This window comes from Triplophysa rosa, linkage group LG7 (assembly GCF_024868665.1).
Source record: "Triplophysa rosa linkage group LG7, Trosa_1v2, whole genome shotgun sequence".
In the NCBI taxonomy this organism is placed as follows: domain Eukaryota; kingdom Metazoa; phylum Chordata; class Actinopteri; order Cypriniformes; family Nemacheilidae; genus Triplophysa; species Triplophysa rosa.
In genome coordinates this window covers 85,001-110,929 of record NC_079896.1, presented here as the reverse complement: position 1 = coordinate 110,929, position 25,929 = coordinate 85,001, and the positions used below count along the sequence as shown (strand labels likewise).

Here is a 25,929-nt window from a genome sequence, read left to right as displayed (position 1 = left end):
GACTCACTTCTCGGTAGCCATTGGCTGCTTAGCCCAAAGAGGGCGTGTCGACGGCGACGGCGTGGGTTCGCCTGTGTGACACAATTACAACAACTTTAATCTGGTGTCGGACACAAGTTTGACATTGTTTTAATAAACTGAGATTTTTGTAAATGTGCACGGATCGCAACTCACGCACGAAACATTTGCTTACTACGTCGCACGTTTTATTCCTCAAAATGTGAGAAGACGACTCGCTGGAGGGCTAACGCACATCTAACGGGGGTTTTCAACCCGAAGCGCGTTTTTACTGGGAAAAGTTTATATTTGTCGTGGCTTTTGGACGCACCGAGCTCGACGTCTCTCGATTTGACGGTGCGATTCCATGAAATCGTGCCGAGTGTCGCTCGCCGTCGCTGCTGCTGGTGATGAGGAGAAGAAAATGGCGGCGGGAAAAGCGAGTGAACCCGAGGAGGACGCGCCGCGGCTGAGCGCGCAGGAGAGTGACACTCTGGCCCGCATCGACAGGTCGGGAACGTCGCTTAACGGAGACCGCGTACGCGTGGCGTTTTGCTTTTGTATGTTTCTGCATGCGAGAAGTGTTTTTGTTGATCCGGAGCGCTGTGTGTGTGTGTGTGTGTGTGTGTGTGTGTGTGTGTGTGTGTGTTCGCAGCTCTCTGTTCGGATTTCAGCGGCTTCATGAAGATGGCGCCAGTATGAAGGCCCTGCTCATAAAGGTAAAGATATGCGTTTAAATTCACGCACCGCTGCTTCATAACAAACGCACGCATCGCACAAAACGACATCGCATTCAGTTGTCAGCAACGTTACTTGAAATGGTCCGCGGTCTGCACGGTTTGGGTGTGAGAGACGCGTTTGACGTGCGCGACGCGACGCGGCGCTGCTAAGCGCCCAGCTAACGACTTCGTATGTGCTCAGTTCATTTGCACTTAATGGTTATTTGTTCGCGTGTTATCCGTGTGTGATTGCTGCGACAGAGCAGAGATCACTTCCCACGTCACCACACCTTTAACTTTATGAACTTGTAAGCTGTGTGTGTGTGATTGGCTGTCAGTGGCGTCTCATCGCAGCTGTTCGCTTGAGTTGAACGCTTTAAACGAGTTAACAGTGAGTTTGTGTCTGTTTGTGTCACAGCCTCGGGTGATGTGACTGAAACTGTGTGTGGTAATGTAGTTTGCGTTTGTCATCAGTGTAGATATTCTCTCATTCAGGCCTGCGTGTGTCGCGAGAAGCGACGCGTCTGTACTTCCGTTTCACTCATAGTAGCGTTATGATTCCCATTTGAGTTCATGTGCACCGGCTTCAGTTCAGGCGTTTTTATGGTTTATTTCCTTCGGTAACCGAGACGAACAAACCTTCACCGTTTATCGCACACATGTGCTCGTGCAAGGGAAAGCAAACCGGCCATTTGTAACGTTACACAAGACGCCTCCAATCAGGGAATAATGTGGAGGTGTAGTGCACACTAGTCGGGTTGTGTGCGGTGGTAATGGCTGCTTGGGTCGGCCCAAGATGGCGGGGTGGGGAGGGGTGAGAGAGCGCGTTATAATGCAGAAAGAGAAGCGAATAAAGCTGCAGAATGTGCAGCACGCATGCACGCGACATCGGTCCCTGCTGTGTTGGAGTCATGCAGGGCTGCAGTTGCTGTTGGCCTGTAGTGAACACTAGCGAGTGAAGAAGCCTCAGTCCTGTGTTGCAGTTAATATTGTAAACACCACAGTGTTAGAAAGGCACTGCACACATGTCACGTGTTTCTGTGACTTCATTTGCACGCCAGACCACTTCACTTTCACTCTGATGTCACAGTAAACGGAATGAAGATTCCTCACAGAACTCAAAGATTTACACACGTATATATTCACTCCATACAAGACAAAGGTGTCTTCGCTCACAAACTTCATCTATCATCAGCTTTAATTCTGCAGTGACAGTGAGGCAGCACCAAACAACATGTTGTAAACACTTTTTCTTACGCAGTCATGTGATTACGAACAATAATGATGCTCATAGGTGTATTCTAATGTTTTCAGTGGCTAATGTTTGTTATTTGTTGTTTGTGCTTATTGTAAAGGCTCGTCTACTGTAATGAATCGCAGCGTTTAATTGGAGGTTGTATGCAGTCACTTACAAATGATATCAAGGTGACGTTTGCACGTGAATATTTATTCTGATATGTTTGCTGAAAGGAAGACATTGTGTACATGGCATCAGTCTTATTGAGGAAGAGAAGGCCATCGCTGTGTGAAACACTTGGTGTACGGCTTTGCGTGCATTATGGAGTTAATGTGAGCCTTCGTTTATGCCTTTCAATTCAATTCAATTCAATTCAATTTTATTTTATTTATATAGCGCTTTTCACAATGTGCATTGTTCCAAAGCAGCTTTACAGGAGCAAATAAGAAAAACACAGAAAGGTAAAACACAGCACAGTGCATGGTGTTTATAGACCAAGCAAGATCATTATAATAAATAATATCTAATAAATAAATGAATAAATAAATGCAGTCTCCCGGTGAGCAAGCCAACACTGCACTGTTGTCCTTTCAGTCAACATACTTTTATGTAGATGATCATTATATTGCTATAGCAGGTGAAAAACACATTGCCAGAAGGGTTAGGATTGTTTGTTATTATTTTATATCATTGATCACGTTATGGCTTTGCAATCTTGTAATTAGTTTGCCTTAACTTGTGCTCATTTTTCTTTGTTGGTTTGCAGATCTCACATCATTAAACAGCTCCTTTTGCTTTTGTTTTCCCAAACATCATTGCTGTTGCTCTCTCTTTCCATGTGTCTGTGGGGTTTGCAAACATCTAACACAGAAATAGAGTTTTTCCCCTGACCTGAACAGTAGCGGTGTTGGACCTGTGATATCAGACTTTTTTTCATCGGTCTGTGCAGTTTTGTGATATTGGCATGTTGGTTATTCTAGTAATGGTGTATTAGTGCTGTTTATAATTGATCTGTAATCCCTCACAAATGAATGCTGTTATAAATACCATCTTCAACTTTAAGGCCCTCTCCTTCATAAAAGGAACATTTTTGGAATGTTATTGATAACATCAGTCAAGTGTATGGTTCTGTATCTTTGAATGCTGTTTGGGTTTTTCATCGGTTCAGAAGTGCAGAATAAAGACGAGGTAATTCCGCACGCTACAACCCCGGCGTAATAACACAAACCCCATCATAGTGTCGTGTCGTCATGTAAAAGTCTTCATAGAATCATGTGATCTGTCTGTCTGTTTGAGAGCTTTGTTGGTTTCAGGTGATTGTTTGTTATTCATTTAATGCTGCTGGTTTCAGTTCACTGTGTCAGTGTGCTGTTGACTTCTTCTATCGTCTGTGGTTAAATTCAGCGATCCACATGAATTGAACAAGCACTTACAGGTAAAATCACTAACATTGTGCCATGATTAGCAGATATGCTTAATGGCTGCTGTTGTATTCACACCGTCCGGGGTGTGTCATGTGCAGGAGTTCTTCATTTGACCGTTTTTGTGGTCAATTCTATATGATATGAAAGCAATGATATTCATTGAATAATTTCAATATACACTGGGGAATGGGGACATCAGATGATGGATGAGAAAGATGTTTTATGTAACATTGCTAACATTGTTCTATATTACAGAGATATACAATACAAAACCATTTGAAAATATGAATTAAGTGCTCAAGCGCACGCATAATGCAATCCGCTGTGACGCCTCCAAAACGTATGATTATATGTCTCAATAATAGTGAAATTGAAAAAGAGATGGAATAAATATCAATAGGAAAATGAACCGAAACAGCAAACTAAAATATTAGTGCACAAAATAAAAAGGCCTACGGACACATAAAGAAACCTTTTTTTCTCTGGATCAAACAGCAAAAACAGCCTATAATGTGAAAAATCAAGTATTTTCTTCAAAAACGAAATTATAGCAATATTTTTAACCGTAGAAAATCAAGTATTTTCTTCAAAAACGAAATTATAGCAATATTTTTAACCGTAGAAAATCAAATAAATTGTAAATAAACAAATAAATAAAAGTACAGCGAACTGAATTACCTAAAATAACAAAATATCAGTGGAAAAAATCAAGCCGACGGCCTTAACACCGAAAGAAAACTTGAGGTCAGAACGCAAAAAATAGGCATAAATAAATACATTATATAAACAAATATAATAAAGCCTCACTTTTTCCTTCGATTTAAGCGTCTCCGCCATCAGTGTGCTTCTTCCTAAAGACGACCCCACCGATATCATGGAGGACATGGAGCTCAGCCGACAAACTCATGTTTCTGCGACATTCCAAAACACTAAATGTTCAGTATAATAAAGCGTATTATGTAAAGAAAAGCAGAAGCCCAGAACATGAATGCAAAGCACTTATACGCTTTCTCCTGTGATCTTTTTTTTGATGCACTTTCAGTTCACTTTCTAGGGCGGCTCGTCGGCATTTACATGATATGCTTTATTAAAGTGTATACTGAATTTGGTCTTGATGGATTAATCCACATTTAGCAGTTTGTCTCAGAACCCAAGTTTGTCCGCATTGTCAGGAAAACTGCGCTCTGTGTCCCGCACGCAATGAAGCCGATGCGGCAGTCTTTAGAAGCGCACTGATGTCATAGACATGGAAGAGATGGAGCGCATGTGCTTAAGACATCTGCTAAACGAAGGATTGCATTCCTCATTTTTTAGCCACCGTGTTACTCTTACACCCTTGGACAAATAAACATTTGAATATGCTTATAATAGCATCCCTTTATCCAAGTTAACAGCCGTGTTAGAGCGAACAGCTAGTGACTAACAAGGTGCGTACGCGTTTGAAATGACAAGCTGCCACGATTGACTAATTAAAATTTCTAATGGAATAATGAATAGTGGACTTTAAGGGGGCAGCCCTAGCTGGAACGTTATCATAGTTCCTTTAACTATTGGCTTTTTGCAGTTTTTGCACTGCCGGAACTGGGAATCCATTATAAGCAGCAGTCACTTTAGATTAAAATTTTAAATCCTGATTCATAACCGTGACGTCACCAAACACCCGTTAAAGAGCATCTGTGTGGTGATTATTGGCTGTATTTTGAAGTGCGCATGAGACATAAAGAATTATTCAATTTGTTTGCCATGCACTTTGAGGTGTGTGTAATGTGTGATGATGGGCACTGCTGAAGATTCTTGCGTGTGGTGTTTTGTCGTCTCTCAGGCCGTTCGCTGCTATGAATCTCTCATCCTGAAATCTGAAGGAAAAGTAGATCCAGAACTCTTCTGTCAGCTGGGTCACTTCAATCTCTTGCTGGAGGAATATCCAAAAGGTGCTGAACTTTTTTTATTGCACAACGTATACATACATACATAAATATTAGATCAGGGGAAGTTTTCGTTAGGGCTGCATGATTAGGAAAAAATATATAATTGTTGATTATTCACCTCAATATTATAATATTGTTGATTAATAGATTTTACTTTGAAGCTTTGAAATGTTTTAGAATAGAATAGCCTTTATTGTCATTGTGTATTTTCCATACGATGAAATTGGAGCACTGCTCCTGACTGGGTTAGAAAGACAAACATTTAATCACAGACAATAAATAGACTATAGACTATACAGTGTGGATTTACAATATGTTCACAAGTTTTCATTTGAAATGGGTAACAGTAGTGATTAAGTGATATTATTGCACATTTACTGTAGGTATAGTGTACCATATTAAGTAAATCCCTATGACACATTGAGATGCTATTTTGTGGATTTTGAATCCTGATACTAAATGTTTAAAATGTTTTGAAGGTGATTTTGCACATTGACAGAAAAAGAGATTGGAATTAAGTAAAGTAGCTGTAGTTGAATGATATGGCTGAAATAATATATATATATTTTTTACGATGGCCATTGTCTTTAGTGCAATTTATGTATTTAAAGTCCTGATGGCAACTGGGAAGAAACTTGTATAACTTTCCGGGAAACAGCTGCATGCCATATTCTTTCTATAAACGTTCAAAACTAAATAATATAATACAAATAACAAGTAATTATAGGAGTTAGGTTCTTAGTGAAAAATCCAGAACGAATGGCTAAAGGACATGTTAACATATTAATTCTCTGATTGGCCGCTGTATTCTGTGCCCAAACACACTGCCAATATGCACAGAAATGAGCTCAAATGGACAGCTGTAATTGAGGCTTTTGGCGATTATGTAATTGTTTCAGTGGTAATTGTAATCCTGATTTTAGTTGTGTCATTGGCAGTAAACAGTCACAGTAATCAAATAAAAAATACAACATCTTGGATTGCGTGTAACATGCGCTAAACTCATGTAAAAAGCTTTTAACTGATTTTGATGTCGTGTGTGTGTGTGTGTGTGTGTGTGTGTGTGTGTGTGTGTGTGCGTGTGTGTGCGTGTGTGTGCGTGTGTGTGCGTGCGTGTGTGTGCGTGTGTGTGCGTGTGTGTGCGTGTGTGTGCGTGCGTGCGCGCGCGTGCGTGCGTGCGTGTGTGTGTGCGTGTGTGTGTGTGCGTGGGTGTGTGTGTGTGTGTGTGTGTGGTTTGTGTGGCAGCATTATCAGCGTACCAGCGGTACTACAGTTTACAATCAGACTACTGGAAGGTGAGTCTTTACACACACTACATCACTTGTGTTTTGTCTCGTGTGTTTGAGAGAGTTTAGTGGTTAATCTTCTCAACGTGTGTGTGTGTCTGCGTGTGTGTGTGTGTGTGTGTGAAAGAGAGAAAGTTGAGTGGTTTTCACATCACCTCATTGACGGTTTCAGGTGGTTTTCCATTTCATGTAAATCTGTCACAGAACAGTCACCATATCAAAAGAAATGAGATGTTTGCATTTGACTCTGTTTACAGCTGTATCAGATCAGTATGAGACACGAGTGTTTGTGTGTGACAGCGTGTAAACATGTAAATCTTCATCTTTTATAGAACGCTTCCTTTTTATACGGCCTCGGTATGGTTTACTTTCATTACAGTGCATTTCAATGGTGAGTACATACAGTTAGCACATGATACACATCCAGTAAGAATGAAGGAGTATTTTATAGTCTACGTAGATCAGCAAACGTGTTCTTAATGTGATTTGTTTTAAACAAGTGGTCCTTGATTTTGATTAGTCAATAGCTGTGGTTGATTCTCACTATAGATCAGGTACTCAAAGGATGTTTGTTTGTTGTCAGGGCGATCAAGGCCTTTCAAGAGGTGCTGTACATCGACCCCAGCTTCGCTCGAGCTAAAGAGATTCACCTGCGCCTCGGACTCATGTTCAAAGTCAACACCGACTATGAGTCCAGCTTAAAGGTACGGCTCGAGAGAGAGCGTCAGCATCAGCATCAGGCACTTTCTCTCTGCAGTCAATGATTAGCATCTGTGACATCTTAAACGACAGAGAGCTGTCTCGCATCATGCTCTGTAGCTGGATGATTGAGCGCTTGTTGAAGTGCTCTGCTTGAGCATGTGCCTTTGGGGAGACAGGAAGTGATGTCGTCACAAACCTCAGGAGAGCAAGAGCAAGTTTATAGATCAGACTTGTTTCTGTCATTTCTTCTTTATCTTAGTCTTGTTTGATCTTACATTGAATGATGAAGGCCGTGTGTCCAGCAAAGCATTTTTAAACACCAGACACTTCTCTAGCCGAAAACGTGGCCTGTGAACGTGTTTTTGAAGTGCAGTGTTTTCTAAACTGAGGTGCTTTGGTTGCTGTGAAAAACTTGAATCCTCAGAAAGCAGCTATATTAACTTCTGCGTTGTCCTTCAGTTGTTGTACAAGCCAATGAGAATGTGTCAGTTGTGTGTCACGGTGTGGTGTCTGTCCTGCCCCTCCTTCATTGTGATTGGACAGCGGAGTAAAAAGTGGCATTAATATGTGCGGCATGAACAAACGTTGTTTCAAACTATGAAAATATGATTTGTTGAACATACGGCCTTATTGCTCTTTTCAGTGTTTGTGGGTTAGGAAACCTAAAGGGTTGTTCTTATCACGTTCTGCAGAAGGTTTAAAAGAGTGCATTGGATGTGTATCAGTATTATGATGAACTGCTTGTTTTCTGTGTCTGTAGCACTTTCAACTGGCGCTCATAGACACCAACCACTGCACTTTGTCCAAAGCTGAGAGTAAGTGCACACACACACACTTTCAATGATGGGAGAGGAAACACGAGTGTGTCTGACGTGCTTGAATGTCACTTTTCTAAACATTCAGTCACATGATTTCACCTGCTCGTCTGGTGCACTGATGTCAAGGCCCTCTGTATTGTCATCAGTAATGTTTGGGGGCCAATAAATATTTTCGAGCTTGGCAGAACTAAAAAGTTTCATATTCGTTATAGAACTAATTGAACAGCAAAACACTATTCAAAAATCATTTTATGTCATCTTTAGGCCCTTATGAGCCAATGACAGAATTCAGAAAGCAACACACACACACAGTGTTGAGCAGGACCAGTCTGTATCAGCTGTGAGTGTTGCCGTGGAAACAGCAGAGCCTGCTGACGGGATGTTGGAGATCGTCGTTTGTAAAGGATCTTGTGTTCTAAATCTCTTCTCTGTTTCTCTGTTTGTAGTTCAGTTTCACATCGCACATTTATATGAGATTCAGGTGAGTCCTCTTTCATGTTATAAATTTGACTAGCCCTACCACTTCTTTTAACCAGTAGCTTGTCATCGTGCGCTGTTGTGTTTAGGTTGTTGAGGCGTTATCACGGTACCACCTCATTGCTAAACGTGCATCATGATCTGTTTTTTGCGTGACTTTAGCCTTCATTTACATTTAGGGCATAAATTTCCAAACTTCTGGTGTGGATGCTGAGAAACATCCCGTTGAACACAAAACGAGATATTTTGAGGAATTTAGGAAAGCAAAAAAAGATCAAGGGCACTTTTGACCACCATTAAATTTTTCCTACTATGGTAATCAATAGGGGTGAAACGGTTCAAATTACTCACGGTTCGGTTTGTGTCACGGTTTTATGGTTCCGGTTCGGTTTGTGCTATGTTCAGGGAAAAGGGACTACTGACAAATAAAAATAAGAACAAATAATCAAGCTACAAGTAACAGCACCAATAAACCAACAGAGCAAAGCAGAAAATAAAATAAGATACTGTATATATATACCTTTTAAGGTAGAAATGGATTAAAGTAATACAAGAAAACATAACATTGCATATGTAGAAATGAAATAAAGATGAATCATAAACTGTTGAGTCACAAGCAGTGAGTGATTTCCTCGACTTTGAACAGACCGCAGGAATATGCTGCTGTCGCTTTAAGAGGAATGAAACCCATCCAGTACACTGATACTGTTTTTCGTCTGTTTCGTCCGTTCACTTAAGACATAACCTACTATATTTGTTAAGATACTGGACAAGAGGGGCATGTTGACCTACTTCGTGTGTGAATCTGTCCGTTTAAGCGCTTCAAAGACAACTCAATATTTGCGCCATGTCTGAGACTTTCCTTATGCGCACTTCAGATCTTCTCAAGTTTTCTTATGCATCATCTTGCACTTAAATGTTTAAATGGTCGAGGCTTGAACGAGTGTCGTTTAAACATGTGCTGCTCAGGTCTCACCTGCACTCGCGCGCTCACAACACCCGGGTGATGAAAGCAGAAATGACTGTACAGCATACGTCAATCCTATTGAAATTTGTCTACGTTATTTGATTTGTTGTAGGTATTAAATGTGTATCCATCGACAAACATACATTAGCTGAACTTTGTCTGTTTTACGCATTATAATTTTTAACGAACCAAATTATAAATGCGTCGTCAGATTTAAGATGTGCCGAACCGTTGGTGGAGAACTGTGAGGTTAAATTTTTTACCGAGAACCGTTGCACCCCTAGTAATCAATGATGTCCCACAACTGGAAATTATTGGCATTTTCCCCTATGTGTTTCTGTGTTTAGCAGAAATTTATACAGGTTTGGAACAACTTGGGGGGAGTAATTCATGACAGAAGGTTAATATTTTGGTGGAGTATTCCTTTAATAGATCCTCTCCTAAAAGAAACCTTTTAAAAAAAAAAAAGTTTTTAAGCGCACATTTAATATTAAAAGGATTTAAGTGTTCTTATTTATCACTATGCAACGTGTCTGAAGTCTTTAGTTTGAAAAAACACTACACACACTTCGATACATGTACATTTATGCATTTGGCCGATGCTTTTATCCAAAGCGACTTACATTGCACTGTACTATACATTTGTTTCTGAGCATGGATCCAACCCATGACCTTGGCGTTGCTAGTGCCACGCTCTAACCACTGAGCCACAGGAAAGATATGAGTGCAAACTGTGCTAAACATATGCTTAATAATGTTTAATGTTATCATTTCTAGGGGGTCCTTGGAAAATTGTCTCACCTTTAAAGGTCCCTGGCCCCCCCCGCTCTAGATGACACACTTAATTTTTCTTGCCTCAGCTCACGTTATTTTCACGCGCTTTGCTTTGTCATTGTGATGCGTGATGTGCCACCTGCTCATCCGATCTGAATAAGCATTGGCTCAGTTGATGCGTGTGCTGTACACATGTCATGAAAAGCTCTGTGAGAAGTGGTGTCGGTTGCGACTATTGTCTGTAGATGAAATCTTGACGCACGTTTTAGCCGGCTAACGCGTATGTTGAATATTTTGTATGGTTTTGTTGATGTTACAGAAGCGATACCGTGCGGCCAAAGAGGCATACGAGAGTCTCTTGCAGACAGAGAATTTACCTGCGCAGGTGAAGGCTGCTACCTTACAACAGCTGGGTAAGATCTGAACCCTGACTCAACCGCTGACACTCAAATCTGGAATATTCCACTCCTAACAGTTGATCATGAACACCAGTACCTGTCTGTCTGAAAATGTCTCTGTCTGTGTGTCAGGCTGGATGCATCATACGGTTGAGCAGTTGGGTGATAAAGCTAATAAAGACAGTTACGCCATCCAGTGTCTCCAGAAATCCCTGGAAGCGGATCCAAACTCGGGCCAGTCCTGGTATTTTCTGGGCAGGTGAGTTTCATGCATGTGAATGCTGTCAAGACGAGGCGTGTTGGTCGATGGCTAACGTTGAGTTTTCGGCTCTTGGATAGGTGTTACGCCAGTATTGGGAAGGTCCAGGACGCCTTCATCTCGTACAGACAGTCCATTGACAAATCAGAGGCCAGCGCAGACACCTGGTGCTCTATCGGGTGAGTGCGTGTCATTTTCTTTTATTTGTGCTAGCACTGACTGCTCTGCTTTCTTTATTCCTGCTCATAGCTGTCGTGATGATATTTAGGGCGGTTTCACATGAGCACTTTTGGTAAGCACCCGGGTTTGATTGACGCCAGAGTTCATTTCGTTTGGATGATGTGAACGCTGTCTTCCGAACCCGGCTGCGCACCCGCAAACTGTACCCAAGTCCACTTAAAAAGGGAGGTCTGGGGTGCAATTCATGTGAACTCCAGTATACTTCGCTGCTGATGTGAACACAATCGTACCAAATGGCGGAAGTGAACCGCCTTCAGTGTTCTTCACAGCATTTGCAGTACATTCATAAGACAGACCAAAGTGCCGTTATGTACTGAAGCTTTGGAAACAAAACTTAACGGTTCAAAAACATAAATGTATAAAAGTGAAGCGAGCAATGTTATGCATTTTGCCGCCTTTTCCTGCGTTGTCGTTACAAGCGTCAGGTTGATGATACAAACGACCTGCGGTTCAGACCCAAAGAAAATAATATGAAGGCAGTCCAGCGGGGGCAGGGGGGAGGGATCCAACTCGGGTTTGGACCAGGCAATCCAACTGAATGTGAAACCAACCTTGGTCTAATACAAATGAAATCTTTCCACGCGTCTGTACTGTGACACTTCATTATGGACACGTTTGTTTTTCTTTTGCGTTAGTAACGGTGTACTCGCATTTGTCTCGTAGCGTGTTGTACCAGCAGCAGAATCAGCCGATGGATGCGCTGCAGGCTTACATCTGCGCCGTCCAGCTGGATCAAAGTCACGCCGCCGCCTGGATGGATCTGGGCACGCTGTACGAGTCCTGCAACCAACCCCACGACGCCATCAAATGCTACATCAACGCCACGCGCAGCAAAACCTGCACCAACTCTGCCGCGCTCGCCACCCGCATCAAATACCTGCAGGTAAGCGTGAGCGGACGCGCTCCGGGTCTCCGCGCCGGGCCTCCTGACGCTTTCACATTGTACGTGGGTCTCGCTACATGTGTTCTCGATATGTTCAGTTCATTTGTGTCATCTTCTTCATTCTTGGTTTGTATGAGTGAGTCAAGTGAGTATTATTGATTTCAGCTGAAATAATACAGTTGTGCGGCCACCCTGACCTTTGACCCCCGACATGGCGGCCGTGTGCTGTAGATGAAACACACCACCTCACATGGCTGTTAAATGTGTTTTTCACGCGTTTTCGTCCTAGGCTCAGTTGTGTAACCTTCAACACAATAGTCTACAGAGTAAAAGTAAAATGCTTCCTAGTATTGAGGAAGCGTGGAGCCTCCCAATCCCAGCAGAGCTCACGTCCAGACAGGGTGTCCAGAGCACGGCCCAGCAGGTGAGACCAGATAGACACACAGACACCCCTAGAAATGCCCCCACGATACACACTCTCACGCACACACTGGTGTAACCACGCTCCTGCTCGGCCTGCCGTTCATTTCACCATTGAACCCTTTCACACAGAGCTCACTACAGCCTCACGGTGTGTGCACTGCCACCTCTTCAGATAGAAGTGACCAAAATAATCTTGAGCAATAAAACCACAATCTGGACTGAGGTTATCATAACTCGTGCTTGAACGGGTTTCAGTCTGGACGCTGCGGCTCTGATCAGTAGCGTGGTTTCTCTGCGTGGCCGTCCGTAGCTCTAGAGGATCATATACGCCTGGGTCAAAAATGTACTTTTGTCCTTTTGTGTTCACCCTGATGTTGCTGTACAAAAGTCAAGCGCTGCTCTTTTGGCTTTGCATTTGAGCGTCACACTAAACGTTCTGATGATTTACTGGATGAAGTGAGCTTATTGACGGTACTGTTCTCACTTTTCATCAGGGTGAATAATGACAGATGCTGGTTTTGAGTAAATTATCAAATTATCCCAAATATTTATCATATTTATAAAGTGGTTGTGTCTTTTTTCACCCAGGCGTGTGTGTGTGTGCGTGTGTGTGTGTAGTTATTAGTACTGCAGAAGTCAAACACGGATGCTGTTTTGTGTGTGTGTTCATTAATGTCACAGTACAATGACAAATGTTGGATTTAGTTTTCTCTCATTGATTCTGATGTTCTCACTCATAATAAATGTTTGGTTTGTTTGCGCATCTTTTGTTTTGTTGTATTTTTGGTTGGGACGGTTCATATTCAGACACTGCGCTCTCAAGAGATCTGAATTTAGCTCTCTGAAACTTGTTGCAGGTTGAGGTTTACATTTATTAAAACATCGTAAGACTCGTAATGTGGTTGTATTAGTGAGTTCACAGAAGTATATGGTGAAACATACAGTACATCAATATTAAACATAAGACACACATAAATGAAGATTTCTCCTGGATGTTAACCCATGAACTTTTTTTACACCATTAAGTCTAGAAGTACAATGTTTTTTTTTTATTAAGCCGACACATTTGTATCTGACTAGGTGTTGCTTTTCATTAAAAAATGTGTTGTTCTGAAAGTGTTTAGCAGGTGATGTATAAAACTCAATATGATATAGAGGCGGTTAGCTTGTGTCTTTGCAGTGATTGGACATGTTCATGAGTTTGGTAAAAACGCCATCTGCTGGGTTGTCTCTTGACAGTGTTGAAATGACAGATGTGAATTTCATCATCTTTAGCTTCATGATTTTCTGATTGAACACAGTTTGTTAGCACAGACTCTTCAGATTGTTCTTCATGGGCAAAGGATTGACTTCTTTTTAAAATCCATGCATCACTGTTACATGTTGAACTGAGATGAACTTTCTGCTTACAGGTTATAAATACTTATGCTGTCCATACCTGTAATCTGTTTTCTCAAGTGCTTTAGTGTTCAGTGTGCCCTGAAACTGTAACTGCCCGTGACTGTGTTCTTGCCTTTCATTGACATCGTGTTTAAACCTCTCTCTCTCTCTCTCTCTCTCGCTCTCTCGCTCTCTCTCGCTCTCTCTCTCGCTCTCTCTCAGGCGTGTAAACCTCACCCTGGGTCATCGGGGGGGTCTCATGGCTCTGGTCAGTCACTGCCCCCCCACTCGAGTCTGGATCAGGGTGAGGATCAGTCCAACCCGGCCAAGAAGAAGAGGACAGCGAGCCCTGCTAAGGTTTGTTTTGAGCGTCGTGATGTTCATGATGTCACTGACGGTTGATGATGATGATGATCTCTCTTGTCTTTCCAGATCTCAGACTCTTGGACCAACAGTCCAGCACAGCCACAAACTCCAAACTGGTACCTGTCTCCTCAGAAGCTTCAGGTGAGCGCATTTCCTTCATCTGATCTCTTTCCTGATCATCTGAGTGGGCACTGATAAACACGTCTGATGTTTCAGTTGCTGGAGCAGTTGCGGGAGAACCGGCCGACTCTGAAGGCTCCTCAGCTGCTGGTTCTGGAGCAGATGGAAGCACAGCTGTCAGCCATGAATCTGCACCAGCAGCAGGTACATCATCTTCTGTCTGATGTGATCACAGAGCATCATATCCGCTCTGTACTGTGTGTTTGGACTCTTCAATTAGAGGTCGAGAGAAATGCTTTGCTTTCACTTACAGATGAGGCAAAACTCTTCTGGGCAGATACGACCCGTCGTCCCCAATGGGCCATCAGTCAATTCCTCACTGCCTGCTCATCGCAGCCCGGCCGTGCGACCGCCCTGCAGCGCTCAGCCACTGACCAACGGTCCCGTTCCACCCGGCCCCCGACCCCCTTCGGTCTGCAATAATCACGTGGCAGGTGCCAGAGCTAACGGAGACGTGCCTTACCTGCACCCCACTGCACTACCTCACAACTGCACAAGCCCGAGAGAGCCGTGGAAGAGCCAGCACCTCAACTCCACTCAGGTGAACACATCAACAACACATTCATCAGACTCGCCCGTTCACTTGACTAGATCTACATTGATTATGGAGTTTCTCAGACATATTGCTCATGAAAAGCGTTTGGTGTTTCTTATCGGCAGGGGCTTCAGAAAGGTTCAGGTTTGCATTGGGCGGGTCCTAATGGAGACCGGACTCTCTCTTCCAGCGCTTCGGCCAAAGGTGGCCCTCACAATCAGGTTGGACATTCCGCCAAAACCCCCTGCGATCCCTTGGAGCCAGCTGTCAATCATCTGTCCTCCCCTTCCTCCGCGGCATCACCCGCTTCCTCCTCTTCGCACACGGCTACCTCAGGTGCGCCACCCGGCACCCCCCTGACCAAAGAGAGCTCCGCCCTGCCGGGCAACAGTTCCACTGCCGCCAACCACCACAGTCCAGGCCGCACGGCCGCTTCCACGTCCTGTTCGCCAGCAGCCCATTCCACAGACAATCCGCAGGTCTCCGCTCTCCTCGGAGGCAAAGAGAGTTCCGCCGTGGGCTCGTCACTGACGGCCCCGGGCGGTTCGGATGCTTCTTCTCCCATCTCTGCGTTGTCCACCGCGTCCCCCTCGCCCCGCTCCGCTGAGCCTGCGGTCGGCCTCAACAAGCCGAGATCCACCATGGCCGGTCTCTCTGCCCATGTCACGGTGAACGGAAGCGGGGGAGTTTGTTCAGAAGACTCCCGGAGCCCGGTGAAAGTGGAGCCGCCGCAGCTCACCTTTAAAGCGGCCAGACCTCACAAACCCCCTCACTCGTCATCTACCGTGTCCATATACCCGACATCTGCAGACGTCCTGAAGGCCTGCAGGTGAGTGTAGTCCACCGGCGTTTGCTGTATGTGAGTGCTGTCTGGTAGCTTGATGTCGATTAGCGATGTGAACAAAGATTTGAGTCATTTGATTCTGTTGTGATAAAATCACAGCATGTCCAGTCACATCTCTCTTAAATATAACCCCGCCCCCTTCTGCACGTGAAGGGTTTGTGTTCATCGCACTTACCGTGGTATACGCAGAAGAGAGAGATATTTTTGTGGCATACCTGCATACTAAACAGCCCCTAGAGTAATGTTATGTTGTATATGTGATGCTTCGTGTTTCACACACACAACTGACGCCTGCTAAGCTGTGACTTGAGCTTGTATGTATTAACACATGTTGTCCTCCTAGGATTCTTGGGAAGAATGGTCTGTCGAGTAGCAGAATCCTGTTAAACAAATGCCCGCCGCCACGCCTCCCCCCTCCTCCTTCACCCACTCTGCCTAAAGACAAACTGAATCCACCCACGCCGAGCATCTATGTGAGTACACGCCGCGTTAAACCTAAACGTGTGCAGACGATTCCGATCACTCTTATTGGCTGAAGGTGTGTGTCGTTCTTAAGGCATTTGTCTTGTTGTTTTCAGCTGGAGAACAAGAGGGATGCGTTCTTCCCTCCGCTGCACCAGTTCTGCACAAACCTGTCAAACCCCGTCACGGTCATACGCGGCCTGGCAGGAGCTCTCAAACTCGGTTAGAAGTTTAGAACGTGAAAGAGTTCAGTGATGTTTGACTGCTTTGGATGAGTGATTGACAGATCATCAGCTTTACAGTTTCTCTGAAGTGTGAAAAGTGTGAAAGTGACCTATTAGTCAGATATGGTGACCCATACCCGAAATGTGACCTCTGCATTTAACCCATCCAGAGAGTAGTGAACACACGCACAGCAAGTCGTGAACACACGTACACCCAGAGCAGTGGGTGTTACAGCTCTCAGATTTGTTTCCAGTTTTGACCTGTATTTAGCCCAGTGGTTCTCAAACTTTTCGTTGTAAGTTGTGTAGAGTACATCGCTTTGCGGCCCCCCAAATAATTTTTTTTAATTAAACCAAAAACTAATTCTGTTATACGATGCTGGAACATCAATACTTTTGGTTGGTGGTCTTACTTTTCTGATGTTTGATTGCATAACATTTGTGTTAAATTTCAATATTTCATATAATGCCACAAAATCTGTGTCTGCTGAGGATCAATCTTGAGGCCCCAATTTTGAGAACCACTGGTTTAGCTAAAGAGATAATGCAGAAGTATGCGTCCAGTCAGACCTCTAATGGAACACATTAGCTAGTTGTTCTACAACCCATTTGTTTTATGTTCCAATGTTTTGTGTTGGGTTTCTATGACTCTGGGCAGATCTGGGCCTGTTCTCCACTAAAACTCTGGTAGAGGCGAATCCAGAGCACCTGGTGGAGGTGAGGACACAGCTGTGTCAGCCGGCCGATGAGAACTGGGACAACAGCGGCACGAGGAAACAGTGGCGCTGTGAGAGCAGCCGCTCGTACACCACCATCGCCAAATACGCGCAGTACCAGGCTGCTTCTTTTCAAGAGTCTCTGCGGGTACGGAGCCAGAATTAGTGTCGATGTCTTCACCGTAGTGACGAGCAAGCGTGTGAGTGAATGCGTTTGTGTTTCAGGAAGAGAACGAGAAGAAAGGCCAGAAAGAACATTCAGACTGTGAGATGACCTCATCAGAACCGTGAGTCTCGCTCAGATTCTTCCCACGTGTGTTTGTTTGTGCTGTTCTGTAATGTTTAACTGGTGTTTTTCAATCTGTTCAAGTGTTTCTAGAAGAAGAGGTCCCTTCAAACAGATCAAGTTTGGCACCAACATTGACGTCTCCGATGAAAAAAAGTAGGTCTTCGTCTTTTAGTTTGTTAGAATCTCACTTCTGGAACTTCATAAACACTGTGATTGGTGGATAGGAGAATACTGACATGAAGGAAACTGCTCGTAGCATCAGATTAATAGTGTAACGTGAAACATTGGCATTAGATTTTGTAAATATCCAGTGACAATATGGCCGGCAGCCATATCACCCTGTAGGTCAAGACTGGTTTCCCACTGAAGCTAAGCAGGGCTGAGCCTGGTCAGTACCTGGATGGGAAAAGCTAGGTTGCTGCTGGGAGATGTGTTATTGAGGCCAGCAGGGCTGTACACCCTGTGGTCTGTGTGGGTCCTAATACCCCAATGTAGTGACGGGGACACTGTACTGTAAAAAAGCACCGTCTTTTGGATTAGACGTTAAACCGAGGTCCTGACTCTGTGTGGTCATTTAAAAACCCAGCCAAAAAAAGCCAAATTCACCCGTTCGCCTCGATACATCATCATGGCCTCCTAATCATCCCCAAATAGGGTTCGTAACTTGTCTCCTCTCCACCAATAAGCTGGAGTGTGGTGGGCGTTCTGGCGCAATATGGCTGCCGTCGCATCATCCAGGTGGTTGCTGCACATTGGTGGTGGTTGAGGAGATTCCCCACTTCCATGTAAAGCGCTTTGAGTACCTAGAATAGCGCTGTATAAATGTAATGAATTGAATTGACAATAGAGATGAGGGACGTCATATTTGATCGTATGTGTGTTAAAGTGAAGCCAGCAGAATGAACACAGATTTGCGGTTGTTTTCCTGCAGGTGGAAACTGCAGCTGCAAGAGTTGAGTAAACTGCCTGCGTTTGCGCGGATGGTGTCTGCAGGTAACTTGTTGAGTCACGTGGGTTACAGCATTCTGGGAATGAACACGGTGCAGCTCTTCATGAAAGTGCCCGGCAGCAGAACTCCAGGTCAGTCGTCTTCTGAGTTAACATCATTGGCTTGCAGTTGAAATCATCTTGCTGAAGTTAGGGTTCGGTCATCTTTAGGTCACCAGGAACACAACAATTTCTGTGCGGTAAACATCAACATCGGTCCGGGCGACTGCGAGTGGTTTGCCGTTCCCGAGCCGTACTGGGGCGTCATGAGTGGATTCTGTGAGAAGTATGTACTGATATTCGTGAGCTTCAAATGTTTATTAACAGGCCTTGAAAAGTCACGTTTATAATGTTTTTCAGGAACAACATCAACTTTCTGAAGGGCCCGTGGTGGCCGAATTTGGAGGATTTATACCAGGCTAACGTGCCGGTGTACCGTTTCATCCAGCGGCCTGGAGATCTGGTCTGGTTGAACACAGGAACAATCCACTGGGTCCAGGCCATCGGCTGGTGCAATAATATCTCCTGGAATGTTGGCCCGCTTACAGGTTCGTCATTCAACAGAGATGCACTTCTACACACAAACGCCTGTACAGTCAATCCTGATTGAAAGTCAACCAATCGTAAAGTAGATCCACTCCTGACAGTCAGTGGGATGAAACTAAAGCCCCCCCCCAGAAAACTCTTCACAGGATCACAGCTTCCATGTAACAGCTATTGTTTTGAGATTTGAAATGGAGAGCTTGTTTTAATTTGTACCTAAAATTCAAGAGAGTTTAATATCTAGCTTTGTGACTTTTAAATTGTGTTTGTAACTGATGTTCACTGTTCATTTGAAGAAACAACCATCAATTTTTATGTTAACTTGACATTCACTGAATCAAATCCAATGGAGACCTGAGTTCTCGAGACCCAGCCCTGGCTTCATTAGAACTCATGTGGTGATAATCATCTGTCCTGATGTATTTACTGTTGATTTGTGATGGTTTCAGCTTATCAGTACAAGCTCGCTGTGGAACGCTACGAGTGGAACAAACTCCAAAGTGTCAAATCTATGGTTCCCATGGTGCATCTGTCCTGGAACATGGCGAGGAACATTAAAGTGTCTGAGCTGAAGTTATTTGACATGATCAAGTGAGTGATTTCCTCTCTAATGTAACTGCTGATTGGAAATGATGTCACGTGTTTGTGTGTGTTTGTTGCCGTTCTCGTGGTGAAATGGCTGGTGGAGGCAGGCGCCCGACGCCACTTGTCAGACGTTTAATGACTGTCCTGATAAACAGGTTCTGTTTGCTCCGGACGCTTAAACAGTGTCAAGCCATAAAAGAGGCGCTGGTGGCCGCTGGGAAGGAGACGATTTGGCACAGAAGAAGTCGAGATGAACCGGCCCATTACTGCACCATCTGTGAGGTGCGTCCTAACCTTCCGTCACTCTTCTGATTCAGTTAGTTATTATAATGTGAAGAAATAACGTGGCGCACTTGATCTCAGGTGGAAGTCTTCAATCTTCTCTTCGTGTCGAGCGACAGCTACTCCAGAAAGTCTTACGTCGTCCACTGTCAGGACTGCGCGCGGAAAGGCTGCAGCGATCTGGAGGGTTTTGTTGTGTTGGAACAGATCAAGATGGAAGATCTCATGCAGATTTATGACCAGTTCTCATTGGTAAGTCCCGTCTTAGTTTGGTGCTGATTGCGTTTCAGCGTATTCAGCCGAGAGATGGTGTTCAACTTTTCATCTGCTTTACAGTTACTCCATGTGACGTTTTTTCATGTTAAAGTTGAAGAACACTTGAATAAAACGTTTCTTAAATGTGTCTTCAAAAGGTTTCATCTGAAGATGTATGACTATATTTCTGAAATTAGTTTTAAAGACAAAATATATAATTGTGCAGATATCAACTTTGTTGTTATAAACTAATGCCATTTTATTGAATAAATGAGAAAACCCTAATAATGAGAAAGAGCAGCCAATAAGAGCACAGAATAGATGGGAATTCCTTTAATATCGAAAGTGAAAATGGCAAGAGAACATTTTAGGCCAAAGTTGACTACACTGAAGATGCAAAATTATTAAGACAGTTTTCGTTTTGTTTAGAATTTTTAGTCGAAGCATAATCCTCACAGTTTCCTTTGTGTAATTCTTGTGTAAAACTTTTGACCGGTAGTGTGCAAATCTTTGCTATCTCTATGGGCTGAACCTGACACGTGTTGTGTTTGCATGACAAATCAAAGAGAGCTCTTTGTTGAAGATTTCTGTCTGTCTTCCTGGTGTTTTCTAGGCCCCTCCACTGCATTCTTCATCTTGACATTAAACGCTGTATGTGTGGATAATATCGCATTACAGGAACTCTATAAACGGACCATTTCTGATATTCAGGACAGTCGCGGCAGCGTCTCGCGTGGCTGGTGACCGTAGCTAACGCTCCGGACTGACGACTGAAGTGGCTGTGTGTCTATGCAACCCGTTTATAATCTGCAGTGTGTCGATACGGCCTGCAGGGGGCGGCGGTAGAGGGTGAACGTCCACCTCGCGCCCCTTCTCCTAAACGGACGGCTCGCCTCTGCATCACCAGGGAAATGAAGCAGAAAAACTGGGGAGAAAATGAATTGTTTTGTACATATTGTCTCTTACAAATGGCATCGTCGCTTAAAGACTACTGACTTCTTTTTGTATTTTGTAACGTTTTGACAGCTGAAATCTGTCTTCTGTCTGGGCTTCACCATCACAGGCAGGAACGCTAGCCGAGCTTTTTCTATGGTAGCGATAGCCATTTTACGACGACCTTGGATGGCAAAATCTACAAAAATAAAACTCAAAAAATATTTGTAATGTGAAGAATTAGGTGATATAATTTTGTACTGCTTTTACGTTTTACCTGTCTTTGTTTTGAAACCATGTTTGATACTTTTGTTTCTTAGGTAAAAAAAAACTAAATTTACAGCCAAGTCACAAAGAAAAATGAGTTGCACATAGAATAAGGAATCAAGTTGAAGTTGTGATTGTTTTCCCCCGTCATTTTTGTTTCTAATCCCAATGTACATTTACACTATTTATAAAATACATATTTATTGCTTGAAGATCTTTGTGGATGGAATGCTGTTATTTTTTCCCAGAGTACCTGCCATTAAATTGGAAGGAGTTTAGTCATTTAAACTACTCCTGCATTTTCTATATAGAATTAAACGGCTTAGTAAGCATTGTACAGAAACTATCAAATTGTTTCAAGAATGTTTTATGAGTTATTAAACAAGTTGTCAACAGTTTTGTGTGCATTTCACTTGTATTGAATATGAAGCTTGTGTCTCTTTGTCACTCTTCGTGAAGGTTTTGCATACGTTTACACTTGCACGTATGCATTTGGCACAGACGCTTTTCCGCCCTGAAATTACTATCCGTCTCAAATGACGTAAATTAGACTGCTTGGCCGGAGCAGAGCCATTGAGAGAGAGATTCTGCCGACTCCAATGGAACAGTTTTTTCACAGCAAAGGAGGCTCTCAATAGTTCCCGGAAGTTACTAGTTACGCATATGGAGCTGCGACTAAACAGACCAACTGAGGTAAACTTCTAACCCATTTAAAGACGAAAGGCATTTAATGAATGCAACATGAAAGAAATAAAGCATTTAAAGAGAAAACATAACTTCCTGGATTTTTGCGTTTTGGACTTCCGTTGGCAGAACTTTCTCAATGGCTGTGGGCCGGAGTATCCGTTAACTCCTCCCCTTCTACTGTCAGCTTCATTTCAAAATCAATGCAACAGCTGTTTTTACACATCCAATCAATTCGCAGTGAAAAGCGCAAGCCACGCCCACTACGTTTCTCCTTTGAAATTCCTTTTCACTCGGAAATGTCTCAGAATACGGAAGTAAAGACGATCGCAACTTCCGGTTCACGGGGACTTTAATGAATCATGACTAGGGATGGGTATCGTTAAGATTTTATCGATACCGATATCGATACCGGCACTTATCAATACTGTTATCGATATACGCTCTATAATTTGATGCAAAAACACATGATGTGAAAAGATTGAATGATGAAAAGAACATGTTAAGTTTCTTTATTACAGCTGAGCTTTAGAACTGCAGTTTACAAATGCTTCTGAGCAAACAGAAAATGCCACATAACAAAACGTGCACTTACGGCACTTAGCATGTGCATAGGAGCACATCATAATGTAATTCAACATATTTACTTTACATCACCATGGTTATTTGGCTGGTAGACCATATTTCTTTTTACTTTCTGGTTTTAGGTCTACATAAATTTAAGTACTATTTTCTAAGCAAGTAATTTTTTTTAATTATATGTACTATTTTTTATAATTTTACTAGCACATTTACTTCAATTTACTAAAGTAAGTAAATGTACGCCGAATTATTAAAAACAATGTAATAACTTGTTCTCAAATTAAGGACTTTTATTTTGACGGGTTGCCGCAAAGGGGCGTTTGACGGAAGCTTCCTCGTTGTGAAACGCGGACGCTTAAAAGCTCCACAAGCGCAACCATGCCACTCTTTCACTCATAAACACGCAAAACAAGCAGATTACAAATACATCGCGGAAATCATATGGCCCTAGATATCACACATACGTCGAGCAAACTGCGACCATTCGGACATCATTCAGGGATGGAAAATGACAGGCAGCAGCCTCTAATTCGCCATTTAACACCCGAATACACAGAGATAAAACAACGCAAGTATCCATAACAGTATCGTTTGTCATGAAGCTTATCGATACTCTGGTATTGACCCAGTTATGTACCGGTCCAAAAAAGTACCGGTTCTCGGTACCCATCCCTAATCATGACACTGTGACCAGTATTACTGATGTACAGTATGTCTACATGTGCAATCTTTCAGCAACACATCAGAACAACACAGCGACTGTTAAACTGTTGTAATGGACGCTTTTATTTCAAGCCATTTCACTTGTGTGATTCAGGGCAGCAATAACGGTTATAAAACAGCATTTTGGTTTCATGTTGAAAGTCATAAAGTTGTTCTGAAACCCAGCATAAAATGTAGCTGTACTTGTTCTGACACAGATGTCTACACTATATGCCGGGTTCAGAACCACATCAGGACGGCTTCATGTGAAGGTATTGGGGTCACAGGAGGTTACAGGGGGTCATCAGAGACCCAGTAGCCAGATGTAGCTGCTGACAAACGGACAGAATCTACACTGACTACTGAGCAGACGATGAGTACTCCACACACGTGTCCAGAACCTTCTCCTGTTCACAGCACATAGACTGAGCAGAAAGAGAAACGTCATCCATCCTCCAAAACAGGTGTGTTAAACTCAAGCGCTGGAAATGATGTGTCCTGGAAAACACACAACGCAGATGGAAAGTTAAACAGGAGAAACTGTTAAGACTGCTGACTCATCTGATCAGAGACCGCAGAACAAACACCTGACCCACAAGGTTATATTGATATTACAAGAGAAAGAAGGGTAATTTGTAGTAGATTCTGAGGTAATGTGTCACATGACCAACAGCGGAAACCTTTTTTCCACAAATCTCTTGTTTCCATGATGTCGTCTTACAACAGAGTTTCTTGAATCTATATTAGACAGATTTTAGGGATTTGGGGTTTGTAAACAGCAGTAATTGATAGAATCAGTGTTGGTAAATAGGTGTGTGATGCTTTGAGACCTTGAGCGAATGACGTTTATCTGACCAATCAGAATGCTGATCTCAGCAGTTCATTCATCAAAGCATGATGTTTCCTTCACACTTCTGCTGTCAGCCATCAAAGAGCAAAAGGACAAAACAATGAGGTGGTTTGTACAGACGCTTAGGGAGTGATTCTGCGGACAAAAGTAAAAAGGAATCGCAAACTGCATTTGCAAATGCGTTTTCTATTTGTTCGTGTCAAAATTGTGACATAATTCAAATGCAAACCGTTTTCATTTGCATTTACGCGAACGTAAAATGTCTGCCAAATTTCAAAAGGAAAAGCAAAGTCTATTTGCAAATGAATTACCTCTGTCTTACGAGTTACGACCCTGCCATACGCGACGCCAGAGGAAGTGAAATATCATATGGGGAATTTATATTGCGATTTAAATATGGCAGGGTCGTACAGGGTCGCAGACATTGTACGTTCGCGTAAATGCAAATGCAAACGGTTTGCATTTGAATTATGTCACAATTTGGACACAAACAAATAGAAAACGCATTTGCAAATGCAGTTTGCAATACCTTTTTAATTTAGTCCGCAAAATCATTCCATAGACGCTGCTGATGTTGTCCTGCTATGACAAATATTCCATTCAGGTTCTTTTACCATCATTGGTCTTAAAAATGGAATACAGTTCATCACTGCAGGATGTGTACATTTCACCAAAGTTTGTAAACTACCAATACGACCTAGATTATAACACTAACAATAACTACTTGGTTTTTGACAAAGTGTTTCAGCAATGCAGTTATGAAACTTTGAGATGTCATTCATTTGTCTCCTTCACAGGACAGATCCTCCATCATGATCCAGAAAGCCACAGTAAATCACCTTTTCTTTTCCCTTCCTCTCTGTCTGCCTTTGCCTCTCAGTTTTTCTTTCACCTAGAATGTCTGTCTGTCCGTCCGTCTGTGGTTCCTTCCTTCCTTCCTTCCTTCCTTCCTTCCTTCCTTCCTCTTGGGTATTAATCAGGTTAAGGTTTGTCATGGTCTGCTTTTCATCTTGAGATTAATCAGTAAACGGTTTCACAGGTGTCGTCAGACCGGGTCACTATCTCACACACGCACACGTGTTCACACGTGTTCTTCTTATGACAGCACCTTCACATTTCTGAACTTTTACATTCACACTCATCACAAAACGGGGTCCCAGTCACATTGTGTTTGCCTGCCACAACAAAACCTTGAAGACATTGCAGAATGAATGTAGTACTCACATGTTCTCTCTGGAGTCCAGTAGAGCAGAAAACCTTCGTCTCAGATCTGTCTCTTTGAATCTCAATCTGTCTTCTTTTCTCATTCTTGTCTCCATCTTTTCTTGTCTCCCCATTTTACCGCCACACTGTAATTGAGTTGCTTGTTGCCAGTCTGACTCCTTTAAAGAGAGGCAGGGTCTCAGGTGGGTGGCACCTCTTGATTCTGACCTATCAGGTCAACGTGGCGGTTCTTACCGAGACATTTTTATCAATGGGCAGCTCACAGGCTCTATCCATTGAGGTTAAAGAAACAGAAAGAGAAGGGTTAGAGAAACCAATCATATATAAATATGAAGGACATTTATGAAAAAATAACAACATGAATATTTAGACAGCAGTCTGCAGTCAATCAAACAAAAACAGGATCAGTAATGAAAAACAGTAGCGAAGCATTATCACATTTGAATAGAGCATCATGTTCTGACTCTACATACATGTTTGTTTAAATTTTCCATTTTGAATATCTTA

General features: G+C 43.0%; 1 protein-coding gene and 1 long non-coding RNA gene across 4 annotated transcripts in view; one reads left to right on the top strand and one right to left on the bottom strand.

The window, feature by feature from the left end:
- Positions 1 to 94: 94 nt before the first annotated feature.
- Positions 95 to 21,798, top strand: kdm6al (lysine (K)-specific demethylase 6A, like). Of its 3 annotated transcripts, none has more exons than XM_057337036.1 (30): positions 95 to 507; positions 653 to 716; positions 5,200 to 5,308; positions 6,551 to 6,600; positions 6,924 to 6,982; positions 7,175 to 7,295; positions 8,054 to 8,108; positions 8,558 to 8,592; positions 10,649 to 10,742; positions 10,860 to 10,986; positions 11,067 to 11,165; positions 11,890 to 12,109; positions 12,399 to 12,533; positions 14,135 to 14,269; positions 14,345 to 14,419; positions 14,495 to 14,602; positions 14,712 to 14,999; positions 15,119 to 15,822; positions 16,181 to 16,310; positions 16,416 to 16,521; positions 17,182 to 17,387; positions 17,465 to 17,526; positions 17,610 to 17,681; positions 18,460 to 18,608; positions 18,687 to 18,801; positions 18,876 to 19,063; positions 19,508 to 19,649; positions 19,799 to 19,925; positions 20,007 to 20,177; positions 20,892 to 21,798. In XM_057337036.1, the coding sequence occupies exons 1-30, from the start codon at positions 365 to 367 to the stop codon at positions 20,922 to 20,924; spliced, it is 4,122 nt and encodes a 1,373-aa protein (XP_057193019.1). In that variant the 5' UTR covers positions 95 to 364; the 3' UTR covers positions 20,925 to 21,798. The 3 variants fall into 3 exon arrangements, with proteins under 3 accessions (XP_057193019.1, XP_057193020.1, XP_057193021.1); XM_057337037.1 differs by having other exon boundaries at positions 96 to 507; positions 20,794 to 21,798; XM_057337038.1 differs by lacking the exon at positions 12,399 to 12,533 and having other exon boundaries at positions 97 to 507; positions 20,794 to 21,798.
- A 1,933-nt stretch (positions 21,799 to 23,731) lies between these two features.
- Positions 23,732 to 25,929, bottom strand: part of LOC130557394 (uncharacterized) — a 3,416-nt gene continuing 1,218 nt past the window's right edge. The window contains exons 3-4 of the long non-coding RNA XR_008963299.1: positions 25,423 to 25,690; positions 23,732 to 23,846 (exon numbers count right to left, since the gene is read on the bottom strand). This is a non-coding gene — a long non-coding RNA (uncharacterized LOC130557394). The remainder of the gene's footprint in view (positions 23,847 to 25,422; positions 25,691 to 25,929) is intronic.